The 17,364-nt window shown below is 39.5% G+C and overlaps 1 protein-coding gene across 1 annotated transcript; it reads right to left on the bottom strand.

Moving 5' to 3' along the window:
* Positions 1–1,669: 1,669 nt before the first annotated feature.
* Positions 1,670–6,603, bottom strand: LOC121650459 (frizzled-7-A-like). The gene has a single exon (XM_042001990.1). It carries the CDS (start codon positions 5,844–5,846, stop codon positions 4,140–4,142), a length of 1,707 nt encoding a protein of 568 aa, XP_041857924.1. The 5' UTR covers positions 5,847–6,603; the 3' UTR covers positions 1,670–4,139.
* Positions 6,604–17,364: the final 10,761 nt, after the last annotated feature.

Here is a 17,364-nt window from a genome sequence, read left to right as displayed (position 1 = left end):
TGGCCTGGCTGCAGTCCAGACCTTTCACAATTTGGTGCATTGTCAAACAAAAAATCTGGCAACGGGGGTCCAGGACTGTTGAGCTGCTTGAAATCTGCATCAGAAAAGAATGGGACAACATTTCTCTTCCAAAACTCCAGCAACTCCTCACTTCCCAGACATTTACAGACACGTATTAAAAGAAGAGGGAATGCTATGAAATGCTAAAAATCACTGGTTTGGAACTACTTCTACAAAACAGTAACAAGTATAACCTCAATTAAATTTTTATATATGGACATAAATTAAGTCTATATTCTACCTTACAGTATTACAAATCTGAACTTTTGAGTTAACATGCTGTGTTAAAAGGGTTTATTGTTATTACTGTCATAAGTAAGGATGTTTTTGATATATATATATATATATATATATATATATATAAACACCGTCATAACACCATCATGGCGTTTTGATTGCATGAAGTGCAATAGAAATTTGTCAAATCAATTGTGGACTGCGTTTAACATTTATGACCACTAGAGGTCAGTATCACACCAGGCAGCGTTGAAACTGTGTATTCTTACTTGTAACTCGACTGATCCCCTGCTGGATGGTTTAGGAAGACCTTACACAGGAGGTAAATCACTGCAGTACATTCAGCAGCCTGCTGTGCTGTGGCACATTTACAAAACTGGGTCATTGGTGGAGGTTAAAGTTAGAACAAAGTATTTGCATTAATGCCAGTTAGAATTAACAGTGTGCAGTGGATGGAGATTCACTAAAGCACATAGACATGATACTCTGAGAAAATTTACTTGTTCTAAACATGAGCAGGGATCACTCATTTTAATTTAGATTCACTCACTTTGGTCCATTTGTTTTTCCTGTTGAATGCTACTGTTTGGATACTCCAGACCCTGACAGCTGTAAGAATCAGGTGGATGCCAGACTGAAGGAAAGGTCTAAAGCTTTGGTCTTTTCAGTGAAAGGATCCAGTGGTCCCCTTAGAAGGAGTTTTTACTGCATTGTATGAATGATAATTTTGATCCTATAATGAAACATGGCTGTCTCACTGGGTATTTTCTCCTGAGGACATTGGCACATCCCTAGAGCACGAGGGATCATTTAATGATTTAATGACTGTGGAAATGTCATATTCTGTGTGGCCTATATTGTTGTTCAGAGGGGGACTTATGCAAGGTATCGGTCATCTCCTCTCCCAGTTTCACAGATTGAATGAATGAATGAATGCAAAAGCAAAGTGAAGCTGTTCCAGTTGCTTTTTTTTTTCTTTGTTGTTGTTTTTTAAATTGTCAGTACATCAGACGTTTTCAAAGGTTTTATTGGACGTTATCACAAAGTTTGTAACCCGTCAAAAAGATATTTTACGCATGAGGATCATGGTTACATTAACAAACTGAGCTCTGAGTGAAGTTAGAACAAACTGACTGGCTAAACTTATCTGAATTATTGCAAAGTTTCCCACTGTGTTGCCTTAAATGATGTCAATAAAGTCATGCCATGTATAAAACATTTTTCTATTAATAGAATTAAGGTCTAGTTTGGCTTAGCTGAACCTGATGTCAGACTTGTGTGCTGTCAAAATAGCTCAAAAAATACATTTGCACTGAGAATCAGACTCTTAACTACTGATTTTGCCTTATCACAAAAGACAGGGATCAACACATTACGAACTTTATCACTTTTATTCAAACTGTACACATACAAAGGGCTTATCTCATAAAAAAGGAAAAAGGTTTTTTAAAAAAGACAAAATGAGCCCCCCTCCCCCATAAATACATTAAGCCTTTGAACATCTGGTTTGTGTTTATTTGCTCGTTTGCATATGTTCAGATAAAAATACACATACAAACATTCATATTCCTTCTGAAAAAAGTACAATACGAACATGTCAGTCTGGTATCTTTGACATTGGCTGATCTCAGTTGTCTCAAGACAGTAACAGAACTAGTTTGTTGAGTAATACTGAAACAACTGAGTAAAGTGCTTCCTAACTCAGTCCTTTCAGTAGAATTTAACCAGGGTTTGAGGTATGTAGTACATTCACATGGGAAACATGGCACTGTATATATACAAACTGATGTATAAGATGACCAGTATAAAGTATGCACATTTTTTTTAGTATTAATAAATGTGGTACCAGGACACGTCTTTACAAATTCAAATAACTAGAATACCGAGTCTATGGAAGGTCATAATGTTGTGAGTTGTCCCTCATTGCTGCAGAGTGCTTCCATTCATTACTTATGAGTGACACATGTAGAGGAAATGTGACAAGAAACAGAGGCTTGCTGATACGCAGCCATGAAGCTGATTCAGCTTCCCCACAATCTGTACTGCTAATTTCATTGTTTGGTTTCAGAGGTGAACTCATTTCGAATGGCCAGTTAACTACAAGCAACAAGTGGACGTATTATTTTTGCTAATGGTTTCAACTGTCACATATGATGCACTGTTAAGTGAAGACATCCTACTTGTGGAGTTTACTCAGTTAAACTAAAAGACATTTATAAAACTACCACAGAAAGTACCTGAACTTCCTCACTCCTGTCATTATTTCTACGACAGCATATTTCCCTCCTGCAAAAAAAAGGCTGAAAGTTAAATAAAAAAAGTCATTTTGATGTAACATTGCTGAGACCACGTAATGTCCCATTTAATCTATAAAAATAATCAACTTAGTACTTTTAACCTCTTGTGTAATGAGGTGATTCTGTCTCTGATAATGTAAAATGCTGCACCGACTGCCTCCACTGCATTCTTCAAATAAAAATATTCCCACGTGGCTGATCTTTGACCTCCAGACACAGAACATTGACACAGAACATCAAATGCAAAAGTCCAGACGCTGAGAAAATACATGCAGCTTCTCAGCGATTTACACTTCTGTGAAAGTAGCCCAGACACTAAAACAGCAAATCAATAAAAACATTAAAATGTTCAGTCTGCTTTTGAAAACCATTTAACACTGCATGTGAAAACTAAAGAGTGTAAGCAAACTGAGCTACACTGAGCAGTATACAGGTGTGAACATGTACAGCCATCTTTATCCAGGATAAAATAACATTAGAGCTCCAGAACAACCATTTGCACTCCCAGGGATTAAACCTGGCTCACTGAAATGGTGCTTTGGGTGTCTTATAAGCTTAAAAAACTCTTTCTGGTGGGGAATCCAGCAGTAGAGGGACCACACACAGAGAGACCAACAATGAGCTGTTGTATCTCAGTTACAGAGAGAGGAGGCTGTGTATGCATGTGTGTGTGTGGTCTCTTTAAAATGCTAGATCCAGGTCAATCTGCAGTGTAACAGTCATTATTACACTTAAGATAACTGTGCAAACCAGTACATAACTTCATTCGTCTTCGGAGTGAACATTCAGAACAGGAAGTGAATATTCATCAGGCGAGAATGTCAAACAACAGATACATTTTTTTTTTAAAAAAAAGAAAGAAAAAGAGAAAGTTTTCATTTCTGGGCAGCCACTTGGCACATAAAGACTGACTTGTGAGTTGATGAATTATTCTTCCTATTAAACAGACGAGATTGTACTCTGCAAAATCTAACATGTAATAAAGCTTTCCAGTCTTTACCTAAAAGCAGAGTAATTAATGTGTAGTCCGGGTGTCCCGAATAAATGAATTCACAGTCAAAGGATATGGCGGTTGCAGGGATCAAATCTTTGACCTTTTTAGCAGCAGTATAGAAACACTGCTGGACAGTCTTTTTCATTCACCCACTGGCAAGTGCAAGAGTGGACAGAGAGTACATTCAAACTGTAACATGAGGGTAAAAACTGATAATATGCAAAGAGTAACTTCGCCAGTCTGGCATTACAGTCCAGTGACTAGTGTGGTCTTTTACACCAGTTTATGGTCCAAGGATGCAAAAGCCATGGTTGTGGGCGTCTGATAACAAAATCTGATTTAAAAAAAAAAAGGAGGAAATATACTGAAAGTGTGTCCAATCTCTTTAGATAATAGATAAAAGTTTGGTTGTGAACTGTTGCCACAACCTGGAAACACAAAAAATCAAATAAAATACCACCAAAAGTGTTTAAATGAAAGCTATTTGACCTTATTTTCATGGTGTCATATCCAAAACTCAGTGGCCTTGCGCCTTTTCATTCCTCCAACCTTCACACCGTCGTCTCTCCGTGGTTACCGTTGCTAAGACGTTTGTAAAATCTCCGCCATGATTGCAGAGTCTTCCCGGACCAGACCCAGAAGCCAGAGGTGATACCGACTATCATGGTCATCAGGTATTTGATCATAAACACGGTGAAGTCCGGGGTCATGGGGGCGAAGTTGTGAACCGGACATGGTACGGCGAAGCGCTTACAGGTCTGCATGTGCCAGGTGCGCTCCCAGTGCTCTCTGAAGGCCTGCTCGTAGAAGTAACATGCGATCACTATGGTGGCCGGTACAGTGTACAGCACACTGAACACACCGATGCGCACCATCAGTTTTTCCAGCTTCTCCGTCTTGGTACCGTCGTGCTTCATGATGGTGCGGATCCGGAAGAGGGACACGAAGCCTGCCAAGAGGAAGGAAGTACCGATGAACAGGTAGACAAAAAGCGGAGCCAGCACGAAGCCTCGGAGGGCGTCCACATTGAAGATCCCCACGAAGCACACTCCAGTCAACACGTCGCCGTCCACCTGGCCCATGGCGAGGATGGTTATAGTTTTGATGGCAGGGACAGCCCATGCAGCCAAGTGGAAGTATTGGGAATTGGCTTCGATAGCCTCATGACCCCATTTCATTCCAGCTGAGAGGAACCACGTCAGGGACAAAATCACCCACCAGATGGAGCTGGCCATACCAAAAAAGTACAACACCATGAAGAGGATGGTGCAGCCCTCCTTTTTAGTCCCCTGAGCCACAGTCCTGTAGCCGTCCAGCTTGAATTTATCCACACAGACGACCTTGTCCTCCAGGAAAAACCCAGCCGCGTAGGCTACAGCAACCATGAAATAACAGCCGGATAAGAAGATGATGGGCCGCTCGGGGTATCTGAACCGCCTCATGTCCACCAAATATGTGAGAACAGTGAATAATGTGCTCACGCAACATAGAATAGACCAGATGCCAACCCACAGCCGGCCGAACTTAACCTCGTCCTCTCGGAAATACATGATCCCGCTTGGTTTTGTGGGTTCACACGGAGCCCCACAGTCTTTGACCCCCATAAATCTGTAGCCCAGGTAGGAGGGCACCTCCAGCTGCAGAGGGCAGGAAAACTGGTGGTACGGATTGTGTTGGGGAGGACGCTGGTTCGGCTTGTCAAAGATGGGTGAAAGGGTCACAGGGAGGGGCGCATGGGGAGATGATGAGGAGGCCGGGCTGCCGGGTTCGGATGTGTTCTGGCCGACGCAGATCTCACCGGCTCCGTGCACGGGGAAAGCCTCACAGCGGAGCCGTTCTGGCCACTGGAAGCCAAATTTATTCATCAATGCTTCACATCCCTGCCGTGCACGCTCACACAGCGACCGACAAGGGGGGATGGCCTGCTCCAGCACGGTACAAACCGGGGCATACATGGAGCAGAGGAAGAACTTCAGATCGGCAGAGCATTGGACTTTAACCAGCGGGTAGAACTGGTGCACCTCAAGTCCGGCGTCCTCTTGGTTTGTGTGGCCCAGGAGGTTCGGCATGATGGTCTGGTTGTAGGCGATATCAGTGCAAAGCGGAATGGAGATGGGTTGGCAAAAACCGTGTTCTGGGACAGATATTCCACTGTCACTGCTGTAATGCTGGGCAGAAATAGGTGAAAAAGACAGCCCGCACACCAGCCACATGATCCGCAGCAACACAGAGCCAGTGGTGAACCTGGCTGCCGCCATAGTTGAGGAGGGGGGAGGGAAAGAAAAACTTTGATCCAAGTAGGGCGACTTAAAAACGACTGGAAACAAGGAAAAAGCTGCAATAAATGTCCCAGTACTTCTCTTGAAGTCCTGGTCTTTGAGTTGATTCGGCTTTAATCGACTTTTCTCTCGTATTCTATGAAGATAAATCCAAGTGAAACGTTCGTCGTGTCATGACTTCTTAATGTTCTTTGTAAGTGACTCCAAGCAGTCCACTCTCACTCCCAGTCCGCAGAAAACAACACTTCAAGTCCCGTTTTCTTAAATAATGCAAAACCAAAACGATTCCAACGTCTCTTGTGCGTAAATGTTGTAACTTACGCGTAAAACGAAAAACCCTTGAAGCAAGAAACGATCTATATTTTCTACGTTTATGGCTAAACTTCATGCAAAGCGTCGGTTCACATGCTGTGCGGCTGGAAGTCCAGAGGCTCGCTCTCCTCACTCAGTGCGGATTCCACCGGTTTCCAGGCGCCCATTCCATTCACGAGACGCCTCCCTCCTCCGACAGAGCGTGGGGCGCCTGGAAACCGGTGTTGCGTCTCAGCCAATCCCAGCGTTTGTTTTCCTACAGGATTCGCTTTTGATTGGTCTTTATTTCTTTACCGCAGAAAAATATGTTACAGTAATTACATTACACCAGATATTTTACCCTATTAATGGATTTTCTGGTGAGGGAAACATGCATTTTCATTGATCACTGACATTTTTTTCATACTATACGCAGTGTATTGGCCTACTTTTTATGCGTTTTTGAAAAAGAATAGAAGCATATAGCTAAAGCTATTTATAACTAAAGTTAGTTGAAATATATGTAATCCGTTCAATTATTTATTTTGTTCTTCAAAATGCTCCTTGTCCACATAGCAACTGAAAATACTAAAATATTTAAACACAAAAATAGTTCATGTTGAACAATTAATGTAAAAGAATTGGAAATGCATTATTTTTCATCACTCAATGCAGCCTAATGTTAAAGTACTCTGTGGAAAGCAACTATGTTTGAGAATTGTATGTATTGTAATTGAAATTTTTAAAGATTACTTTTTTTCCTAATTTCTTCATGCACTATCTTTATGTATTTTCACTTTCTACATAAATGATCACACTCAATGTGAAGTTATCCTTATGAGAGACAGTTAAGTTCAGACCATCTTGCAGCTGTGAAGCTGAACTCTCTCCATCTCCTTGCAGTCTTAAAACACAGCCACTCACTGTGTGAAAGACAAGTAAACACTCTTCAGCACAGTGAGTAAACCATGAAAGAAAAAACCTCCATGAATCCCAAATTAATTCAAGCTTTTCAACTGCAAACAGGAACCAGTACTTTATGTGGTCTGGTGGAAACATGTGCCATTACAAACAATTGGATGCAGCTTCATAAGTGTTTCGTCATTGCAAGGATTGAGAGCAACAACAGCCAAAGCAGCTGTAATTTGGAGTGACAGCATGATCAATCTAAGCAAAGCCAACCTAGTGTGAGAGGGGTAGAGGGTATTACTGCATGGTGGCCCCACTGCATTTGGTGTGTTTCTGCCCTGTGTGAGATAAAAAGGAGGTGGGGGTGGGTTGCAATGGGGGAAGGGACAGGAAGAAGAAAAAAGGTCAATGAGGGCAGGGGGAAGAAGGAAAATGAGTTGGATGAGAGGTTCAACAAAAAAAGTCAGTGGGTATTTTTCTGCTTAATAGTCAAACGTATTAAACTTAGCCTGTATAAATGTCTGACTACAACTTTCATCAAGAAAACCATGCCATGGATCTTCATGCTTCTTCAATACAACTGACCATAGTAGGATACTACTAAAAGACTGTGGAAAGTTTGTTGAACTTTCTATGATAGTCCTTTAATAGAGGGACTACTTTGTCTCCATCAACAACAGAACAAAATGACACAGCTTGCAAAGTATTAGTTCTAAATGCATGCTGGACAGCTGTCATCTGCCCCCCAAAAGCATAGCCTAGTCCTTTCATAGTTCTGCTGCTATGGTTTAAACAAAGAAATGTGAACAAACCACAATTCTCAAGTCCTTACACAACCACAAATTCATCAGAGTTTTAAACATTGCTGTTAATTAGCTCTAAAAGTGCTATGGTTCAAAGTACATCTCCAAGCATTTGAACTTACTTAGGTCATAAAATTGCAGTCTACTTAACATTTCCACGATCCAAAATATGTAGAAGTATCACTTACTTATTGCATGTTACATACCAGGATATAAGTGTTGCTCCATCTTGAAAAGCAGTTTGGAAAGTCATCTGGTCTCAGATAAAACTTGTTGACTTGTATAAAAGTTATTAGCCTTATGATCAGGAGATCCTGTCTTACTACAAAAAAAACAAAACAAACAAAAAAAAACATGTAATAGGGCAGCATTATCATGACATGGTCATAAATAACAACTTGTAGGTAGTGAATAAGTTAATCATGAATGGGCTGGGATGTAGAAAGAAAAACTAGAATACGCAATGTCCTGAAAAAATCTTGAAAATTGTTATCTTTGCACAAATTAGGACTTTTTTCATTCACTCATTCCTCTTTATAAGTGTACATAAATGGTGAGCAACACATGGTCATTGGAGAACATCACATAGGAGCAGTACTGTTTGCTCATATGTGATAGTTAACATATGATATGATAGATCTGTTAACATGATAGTTTGAATTTCACATCTCCTCTTACTGTTTTGTCTGTTTGTATAAGGAAATTAAAAGTGGAAAATGCTCAAACAAAGAATCTAAACAATAAGAAACAACATGTTAATGCTATCTGAAGCTCAATTCAATGACTTTAAACTGAAAGAGATTTTTCTTTTTTAATTGAACCTGTTTTGTAGTTTTGCACATTAAATCAGTCTAAAATCTTGTCAATGTCCTGTTAGTGCCCTTGGTTCCTAATACGGTCACTGAGCTCTGGCCTTAATCGTATCACTCCTAGCAATAGCCTAATTATTGAAAAAGCCCATTTGATAGATGAGTAAAAGAGGAGGAGGCTTCATTCATGAGTCAGCATATTAGATGTGGATGGAAAACTATATGGTGGAAAAACACATGGTGGCTGTGAAGGTCAGCCAGCTTTAACTTAGGCTAAAAAAAAAAAGGCAACGTCATCATATAAAAGTGTAACATGAATTCCAGACAGCTCAGTAATAAATCTGCATGTGCTACTGGTCTGTGGTTCTGATTGCAAGATTGGTTTCACTGGTTGGGGTTGGACTCAGTGAGCAGAGCTGATGGACAGCAGTGAAATGATTAAAGACTCAAAATTGAAATCTTATTGATCAGGAGTGTTGCTCATAGACTGATTTCTCAGGAGAGTATTTGTCAAAAATCTTTAGGTATGTGTTACAGCTTGCAGGCATTGTAATATATCAATAAAAGGATGTGAGGTTGGGTTAATAAATCACTGGAGAGACTGATTTTGTGTGATGTGGCAGGTGTGTTATGACTGTCACTAACTCAGTGTCATCAGTAAATGCAATTTTGAGATGTATTTAAAATGTTTTAATTTTAGCATGTGATGCGGGCCCATTGCATGTGACTGAATGTATTAGTAGAAATTGGCTGTTTTCTTGTACCATGTCTAGGTTAAGCCAAAGTGAGCCAGGAAACACAATAATCCTTTCTAATATAGAAAAAAAATCAGCTGTTAATGAGCAAACAAATACAACGCACTCTGACTGGGAGGACTGTGCATACACAGCAGAACCTCATGTAAACTTATTTTCAGATTTAAGAAAACACTGAAAGATTAGCTGTATTAAAACAGAGTTCACACAGGAGCCAAATGTTTTCTGGCTTGGGACCACAGGCTGCTGACTTTAAGGACAACTGAGGATAACTGAAGTCTGTCATGTGGTGAGTTTCTGCATTTTGGTAGTAAAGCATGTTACATTAAATTAACAAAGCACTTTACTGGTTTACACACGCAGGCCAAAAGAATGCAACTTAGTGCAAATGCTCCAGTAGCTGCTCCAAGATTATGTCTCTTTCTTACTCATTGTATGTGGTGTAAAACCCCGTGGTTTGTAGCCAAAAAAGGTCAAATGGGATGCACTTTGTTATGTCTTACTGGAGCTGTTTGTTTGTGTGTGTGCATATGTTTGTGGATAGTGTCTGCAGTGGTCAAGCAGCTGTGGGCAGTCCAGCAGGCTCCCAGACAGTCGGCCACTGTTTGGACTGCAGTCTGCTGCAGCTGGAGAGAAAAAAATGGGTTAGACAAGCAAGAAAATTTACTGCACAGTAAGATGAGATGTCCACAGCAGAAAAGATTTTGATGGTTTGGCCTGTGTTTCCTCCATTCAAGCATGACCGCCATGCAAAGTATTCAAACCACCACATGAAACCCAATACTAAATAACTATTTAAATGTTTAACTGAAGTGGAAACACAAAGTTTTAGTTTGGTTTAAAGATTTTCAGCCTACAGGACATGTTGGTTGACCAAGTTGGTCTAACCAGCATGTCAAATGTTTCTGAGAAATACACTTGTTATTCTAAATTCATTTGTCAGTGTGTAAGTCATAATTAAATATAAAATAAGATTGTTAAATAATTGCAAACTTTGCAGTCTGTGGGTGTTGTGTGAGTCTGAAAATAAACATTAGTTGGATCCTTGCACAGGCCTTACATTTAGTTGCTCCTTATATTTAGAACGAAGAAGCAGAAGTTTTGGAAGTTCTAACACAACGCTGAGGTGGAAAGACATCAGAAATGATCTCAGACAAACAATTGCTGCTGCCAGTCAATCTGCGAAGACCATTTTTATACAATTTGGAGTTCATCATTGATTGGTGAAATAAATTCTTCAAGCCAGGTGCCAGTCTTTCCAGGAAGAAAATCAAAATGCTGCAGTGAGGCAAGAGGAGTCAATATCCAGCCTCAAGCTGGTTGCGTTGCTGTTGCACAACTTTAAAAAATGTTTGAATAAATGAATACATACAAACCTCAATGAACTAAAGCAACTTTGTCAAGAAGAGAGGGGCAAAATTCCTCCTCAATGATGTGAGAGACTGATAACATCATACAGAAAAAAATTCCTGCTGCTAAAGGTTGTTCTACAAGTCAGTGAATCATGGAGTAATGTAGGAATGTCATTCATTTTTCACTCATTATTTCTTCCACTGTAGCTTATTTTCCTTCAAATGAACAATGGTATAATACTGTATGCTGTGATTGTTCATCTGTGGTTGTATTTACCTCAATTTAAGGACCGGATTATTGTTTTTACGCCCTGATATCTGAAACCTTAGAACCTTAGTTGCTGAATCACTTTTTAATATACTATTACTTATTACTGTTGCATTTGCTTCTTTTGTAATCTCTAACACACTTTAAAGGGCAAAAACATCTGTTGTTGCATTCCCAAGCTGAAAGCTCCCGCTATCAAGGTAGGCTTGCACCAAGCAAGTAGTCATGGAAACAACAGTGGAGCAAAGCAGAAATAGATCATACAAGTCAAGATGGTGTTCTTAAACGTAGTGAAAATATGTTGAGTTATGTTGAAGTGATTTAAAGCTTGGCAAACAAGGCGCAGCATACAAAAGAAGACAAGTTATTTTCTATTCTACTCAATTTACTTTAATTGATTGAGTTGTCTCTTGGCTAGTTTCCTTGTGTGACTGTGAATGCATTATGGGAGGGTGTGTGTGTATATATAGCATGTCAGAAGTATGTGTGGAACATGGTGTCGACTTGTTGGGGGAGGGGAGATCCCCTGTAAGGAGTCAGTAGAGACTGGGAGAGAGAGGAATGTGGGCAGCTGGTTTGTGTCTGTCATTGCAACACAGAGAGCCTACAGTACTGGACTACACACACAAGCACAATCTCGCACACATACAGTGATGAAAGAACGATTTATTTGGACCAACAGAGTGTGTGTACGGTCCGGTGGGCAGGCAACAGGAAGCTCACTGGCTGACATCTCAACTTCTTGGACAAGAATTCCAGATTGTGTGACCAGCAAAATACATTACATACTTTTCATTAAACATAATATATCAGAAGCAAAAGGAATGATGAAATGTAATTATATTAAATACAGCCAAACGTTGAGACAATGAAGGGAATAGATTACAAATATACCAAAAACAGAGCAGTATATTTGTTTAAAAGTTAAAAAGCATTGTGACAAACAATGCTTTCAGTTTTGGGGCTTTGTAATTTTGTCATTATTTATCAAAAGAATGTGTTAAAGTACATATTAAAAGATCCCATCTCCCTGGACTGATCAGCTAATTATTCAGAAACAGTGGCAAACAGAACAGATGCTAATACTCTGAAGTGTGCTGAAAAAGTCACTAAACAGCCTTTACATAAGCGTGTTTCATAGTCATGTAAATAAGTAATAGGGAAAATGTTACTTTAGGATTTATAATGTCAACTTAAGTATCGACTTCAAGGAGGTGATAGGGAAAAGTTTGGAGAGTCTCAAAGTCAGCTGGGATTCTTATCTTTCAACCACTAGATCTTGTACAGTACCCAGTGGTGATCCATCTACTGGATGGATATTTTAGTCTGTACAAAAAAGTGGACCAACTTGCTGCCAGACACTGTATATGTAATGCATTCTTTCATTGAAGAGCTCATGGTACTATGCTCACATATGGTACAAAGCCATCGAGTAGCAGGAATACACACATAAAGTATTCAATGTCAGATGCTGACAAAGTCAGTTAGTACAGGTCTTAAAAGTTAAAGGGGCCTGAGTAGAAAACTGTCACTGAGCCTGCAAGTTGTGGTGATACTGATACTCTCTGCCAGATGGCAGCGAGGTAAACAATTTGTGCACTGGGTGGCGTAGATCATCATATGGGCTCTCTGCACTGACAACATGTGTGGCAAGTGTCCTAAATTTGCAAGGAGCTCTTGGTTTCTTCCACTGCTCTTACTGGTCTCTAGAGAATGACGTGGTTGTGAGCCAAACCAGAGATGCAACCAGTTAAATGTCCTGAATGATGCCTCTGTAAAGGTTCTGCAAGAATAACAAGGTCTATGCCAAACTGTTTAACCGTCAACATGAACAGTTCAGTTAAGGTCATCCATTATGTGCGTACCAAAGAACTAAAAACCACTGACCCTCTCAGTAGGGATGTGGTGCCTCATGCAGCTTCCTGTAGTCCACTCTCATCTCTTTGGTCTTGTTGCTGTTGAGACAGGGGGGTTGTTGTCATTACACCCACTTACTGGGAGTAGGACAACAGTCTTAGACCACATCACTCACCACCAGTGATGAGGAGGTGGACTTCAGTCTCACCACTCAAGGCCTTTTTGTCAGGAAGTCAAGGGCCCAGGTGCAGAAAGAGGTGTTAAGTCTCAAGTCTTGTGACTGCAGGACTGTTGGCAGGGGATCCTGCGAGTCTCTACAAATCTGTCAGTCTGGTGCATCAAAACAGTCATGGAGAGCAGCAGCTGTGTGTTGACTATGTTGAACTGGTTAATCTAGTTTAAGCAGCATAATGGAGATATGATCTGCCCTCCTAAAGGCGAGATGAGAGAAAGTTGCATAGTAGCAGAGCAATGTGTGCTCACCTCGACTGGGTATGCTAAATTACTGTCCCCAATGAAACTAAAAGCTGCCTCAGCATGCACATTCTCCAAACCTATATGATACCATCTCACAGTTCATCTTTCTGCTTGTGGCAAAAAGAAAACCTCAGACATAATAGAACTGAACTCTCAAGGGAGGAGGAGGAGAAGTCTTAGATTTCAGGTGATAAGAGCTTGCTTGATGCTGATATTGCTAACAAAAAAACCCATCTAGAGTTAAATATTGAACAGAGTTCTGTTGTGTCAAGAACAATGCAGTCTTGTTGGGAAATATGTTGGTGTAAAGGTGGCCTAACATGTTGCTCAGGGACTGAGTATTGGCCTGAAAGATGATCATATTCATGATGTCATCTAGTGAAATTAAATCATACAAAAGAAATGAAAAACACCCCCGAAAATAATGTCGGAGAAAACATTTTACAGCGTGCTGGAAGTGAAGTATCAGACATTTGTGAAGTTTACTACAAAACTGGACTGCAAGGAACCAGGACTATCAAATGCACATGCTAAGGGGTTTGGATTTAGATAAACAGTGTGATAAATCTGATTTAGTTTTTCAGCTTTTTTTCCTGTAGAAATAAGTAATTGCCCTAGTCTTTTACTTCCCCTCCCCCACAGAACACACACAAGCACTCACAAAAGTCTTTGAGGTGACGTGCTAATTGATGCAAAGTAATGGAGGAGGTGAATTCACAATGGCTGCCCCGCTAAGCTTCACACAGAGCCTTTTTTAAATTATTATCATTGATAGCATGGCCTGTATTCCACAAATTCTGCTCATTTCATGTATCCTGAGGGGGATTTTTCCGTTTTGGTTGAGAAGTGACACGGATACAATAAACCAAACAAGAGGGGGGCACAAATGGGGAAAAGCATTAGAGCAGAAGGAGGAAGAGAGGAACTTGGAGAAGGAGTGGGATTAAGAAGGGGGTGACCTCTTGTGAGTTTGATGTCCCCAACACCCAGCTGTGGTCATCACCTTGCACTGCAGGACACACATACACACACGCACACACACACATACCACTGTGATCATCACTCTGTGGGAGTTTGACCTGAGCCAGATGGCCGCCGCTCTCTCCTTTTATGGCTCATTTTCTGTCATTCCTCACTAAACTAGCATTTTTCACACCTTAAAATAAAAAAACAAGTCTTTCAAATACACTTTCTGTGTTGAATACATGTTGAAAGCTCTAGTCTTACATTGTAGTGTGAACGAGGCAAACAATGCCAAATCAATGATCTATCAATGACAGGCTCATTGAATGCTTGTGGTTAACAGCCAACAAATAAATCTTAAATGTCAACCCTAAGTAGCTCTATTTCCTGACTCTTAAACGAAGGAAAGCTGATTTTATAAATGAATTAGTACAGGTGGAGTTTTGAAACACTGCCAAAGTGATTTAAATGCTATTTTTTGTGCATGTGTTTTTTGTTGACAGAAAAGAGGCAAAGAGAAAATAAAATCTCGCATCAAAATTAGACGCAAAGCAAATTAATGATCAACTATAAAACCAAATTAACAGAGGATAAAAACAGTTTAGTCCATAAAAAGTGTAGGCCTACTGCTGAAAATGTAGAGAAAAAAAGTGAAACCATTCTTACAAAGCTATTACAGAAATATTTGATTTCAAGAAATTTAAAAAGAAGAATAAAATTGAAAAAAAAAAGTTTAATTTTCACGTGTCATGCTATGTGCAGCCCTTTGGTCAACTGTGTTGTTTTAAATGTGCTTTATAAATAAAACTGACTTATAAAAAGAGGTAACCTTTGTTCTTTGTGTACCAGGACAACCTGCACTCTTATCTACATGTAACTTGGCGACTATGTTGAAGCCCTGAACGTGGCGTTTTGAGTCTGAGGATATCCTGAAGAGACATGGTCTCGTTTTGGGGTCTTGATCTATGGGTTGCTAGGCAACATCATGAAATGAACAGTGACGTAACCAGTAACAGCAGCTTTCCCACCAGCACCCTGCTTATTGGCAGAGCCAAAGTCGTCAGAGATGTCATGGATCAAAGGCTCCATTCGAACATGTTGACAGACGTATCAATATTTTGGCACAAATAGAGCAACACTATATTTTAAGAAAAAAATCTAAAATATTTTAATGAAATATCTGAAATATATCAATTCTAATTGATCATTATCACTATCAAGGAGTGTAAGTACAGAAAGAGCCCTTCTCATTTACATCTGCCATTGCTGATGCTAACATCAGTGTGACACGGGCATTGTTGTAGCTTTACAATGTTTTTCAAATAAATCTGACTATTGGAAAGTTTTCCTTCTCATCTCATCCTATTCAGGGTAAGCTTCTTCCATTAGGGCTGTAAAGAACTACATGTCTCCCTCTGGTGTCTCTTTTCTCCTCCCCTCACTTCCCCAGTGGCTCTCGCTCTGATACTCCTGCAGATCATATCTGGAGCATTTTCAGAGCCAGAATGAAAAATAAAAAGAGACTGTATTAGTATATTGTGATCATGTCCTCATAGACAGACCTTTTTTACTGTGTAAATATGTGTCAAGATTCAGAGCTGCCTTAGAACCAAGCACTCTTCTGTGTTTCGAGGATTCAGATAGTATGCTCTTATGAATAATACATATTGTGATCATACAGCCAATGCAGAAAAAGGAGCCGGATTTTTACAAATGTGCAGCTTTGTAACTTTTTTTATTACGACACATTAAAAAATAGAAAACTAATATTTTCTGCTGGTTTTGGTATTAATTTTTTGGTAACTTGCCTTAGAGGAACTGTTATCAGATATAGTCTGGTTCAGAATTTAAATAAATTTGGGTTCAAATGTACCTTTTCTTGTTGATACAATAAGAATCCCGCAGAGTTAAATGACTCTTTGATGAGTTCATTTTAATGAATATTTTATTAGTGTTAAGAGTCAAATACTTGACATTTTTTATTTTACAGCTCCTGAGGTTTGTTTTTGCTCAATATCTCACCTTGCAGCATGAAATCCTTCACAGTGGGAGCAAGCAAAAAAGATTTAACCCAACATTTCCTAACGTACCTAACTGTACTGACACACAATAAATCTAACACGTGATTTTCCCCAAATCCTACTTAACTTATAAAGTTTCCAACATTTAAGCTAACATTCATGAGAGGTGTTAGACGAAGCGTTCTTTAAGCTTAATCCTAATATTAGCTTCTTGTTTAAGTTAACGTGTAATGTTTAATGTTAAAATGACAACACAGATATTCTCCTTTTTTTAACAAAATTTAACAGAAAACTAATTAAATTTGTGTTTATTTTATTATTTCCCCCTTTCTATTAGCAAATATTAATCGGTCTTTCATTAAGCATTTTTGGAAGGCTTGTATAGTCACTTTACAATAAAGTATGACTTGTAAGGATTGTGCAGGACAGTGAATACTGCAGGAAAATTTGGTACATTTTTTCAGGCACAACCCACATGTTCAGCTGAGAGGCTCATTCCACATAAGTGCAACGCTTAAATGTCCTCGTTGTAAAGGTAATAGTCTGGCTTTTCAATGATCTATAATACACCAGTTGGTATTATTAATGGGGAGAAAAAAAAAATCAAACAAACACAAATTCCCTGACTTTTTGTGGTGAGTTTAAACTCACATAGCAGTTAGCTTTCACCTTATGGAAGCACATTTTTGCACAATGTAGGGAAAAAGGTCCTTCGGTTTAAATAATGAAACAGTTTTTAAAAAGAGGAGATCTCCAAACATTTCCTTGTTTACTTAAAAATTTTTATATCAAACTTTTAAGAACTCAAAACTCAAACGTGTGGTTTTCTCTTTGTTACATAGTTAAACTTTAATAGTGTTTAAAAGTGGTTGAAAGTGTTTCACAGTGGCCGAAATCGGCTCTCAGAATCTTTCATAACAACTAATAAATCAGCGGTAGTGTGAAACATGCTTCTAAACACTCATATCATTCAGCTGTGGGCTATTCCTGAA

Source organism: Melanotaenia boesemani, chromosome 12 (genome assembly GCF_017639745.1).
Source record: "Melanotaenia boesemani isolate fMelBoe1 chromosome 12, fMelBoe1.pri, whole genome shotgun sequence".
Lineage (NCBI taxonomy): Eukaryota > Metazoa > Chordata > Actinopteri > Atheriniformes > Melanotaeniidae > Melanotaenia > Melanotaenia boesemani.
The sequence above is the reverse complement of the archived record's forward strand: the minus strand, read 5'-3'. Positions and strand labels throughout refer to the sequence as shown.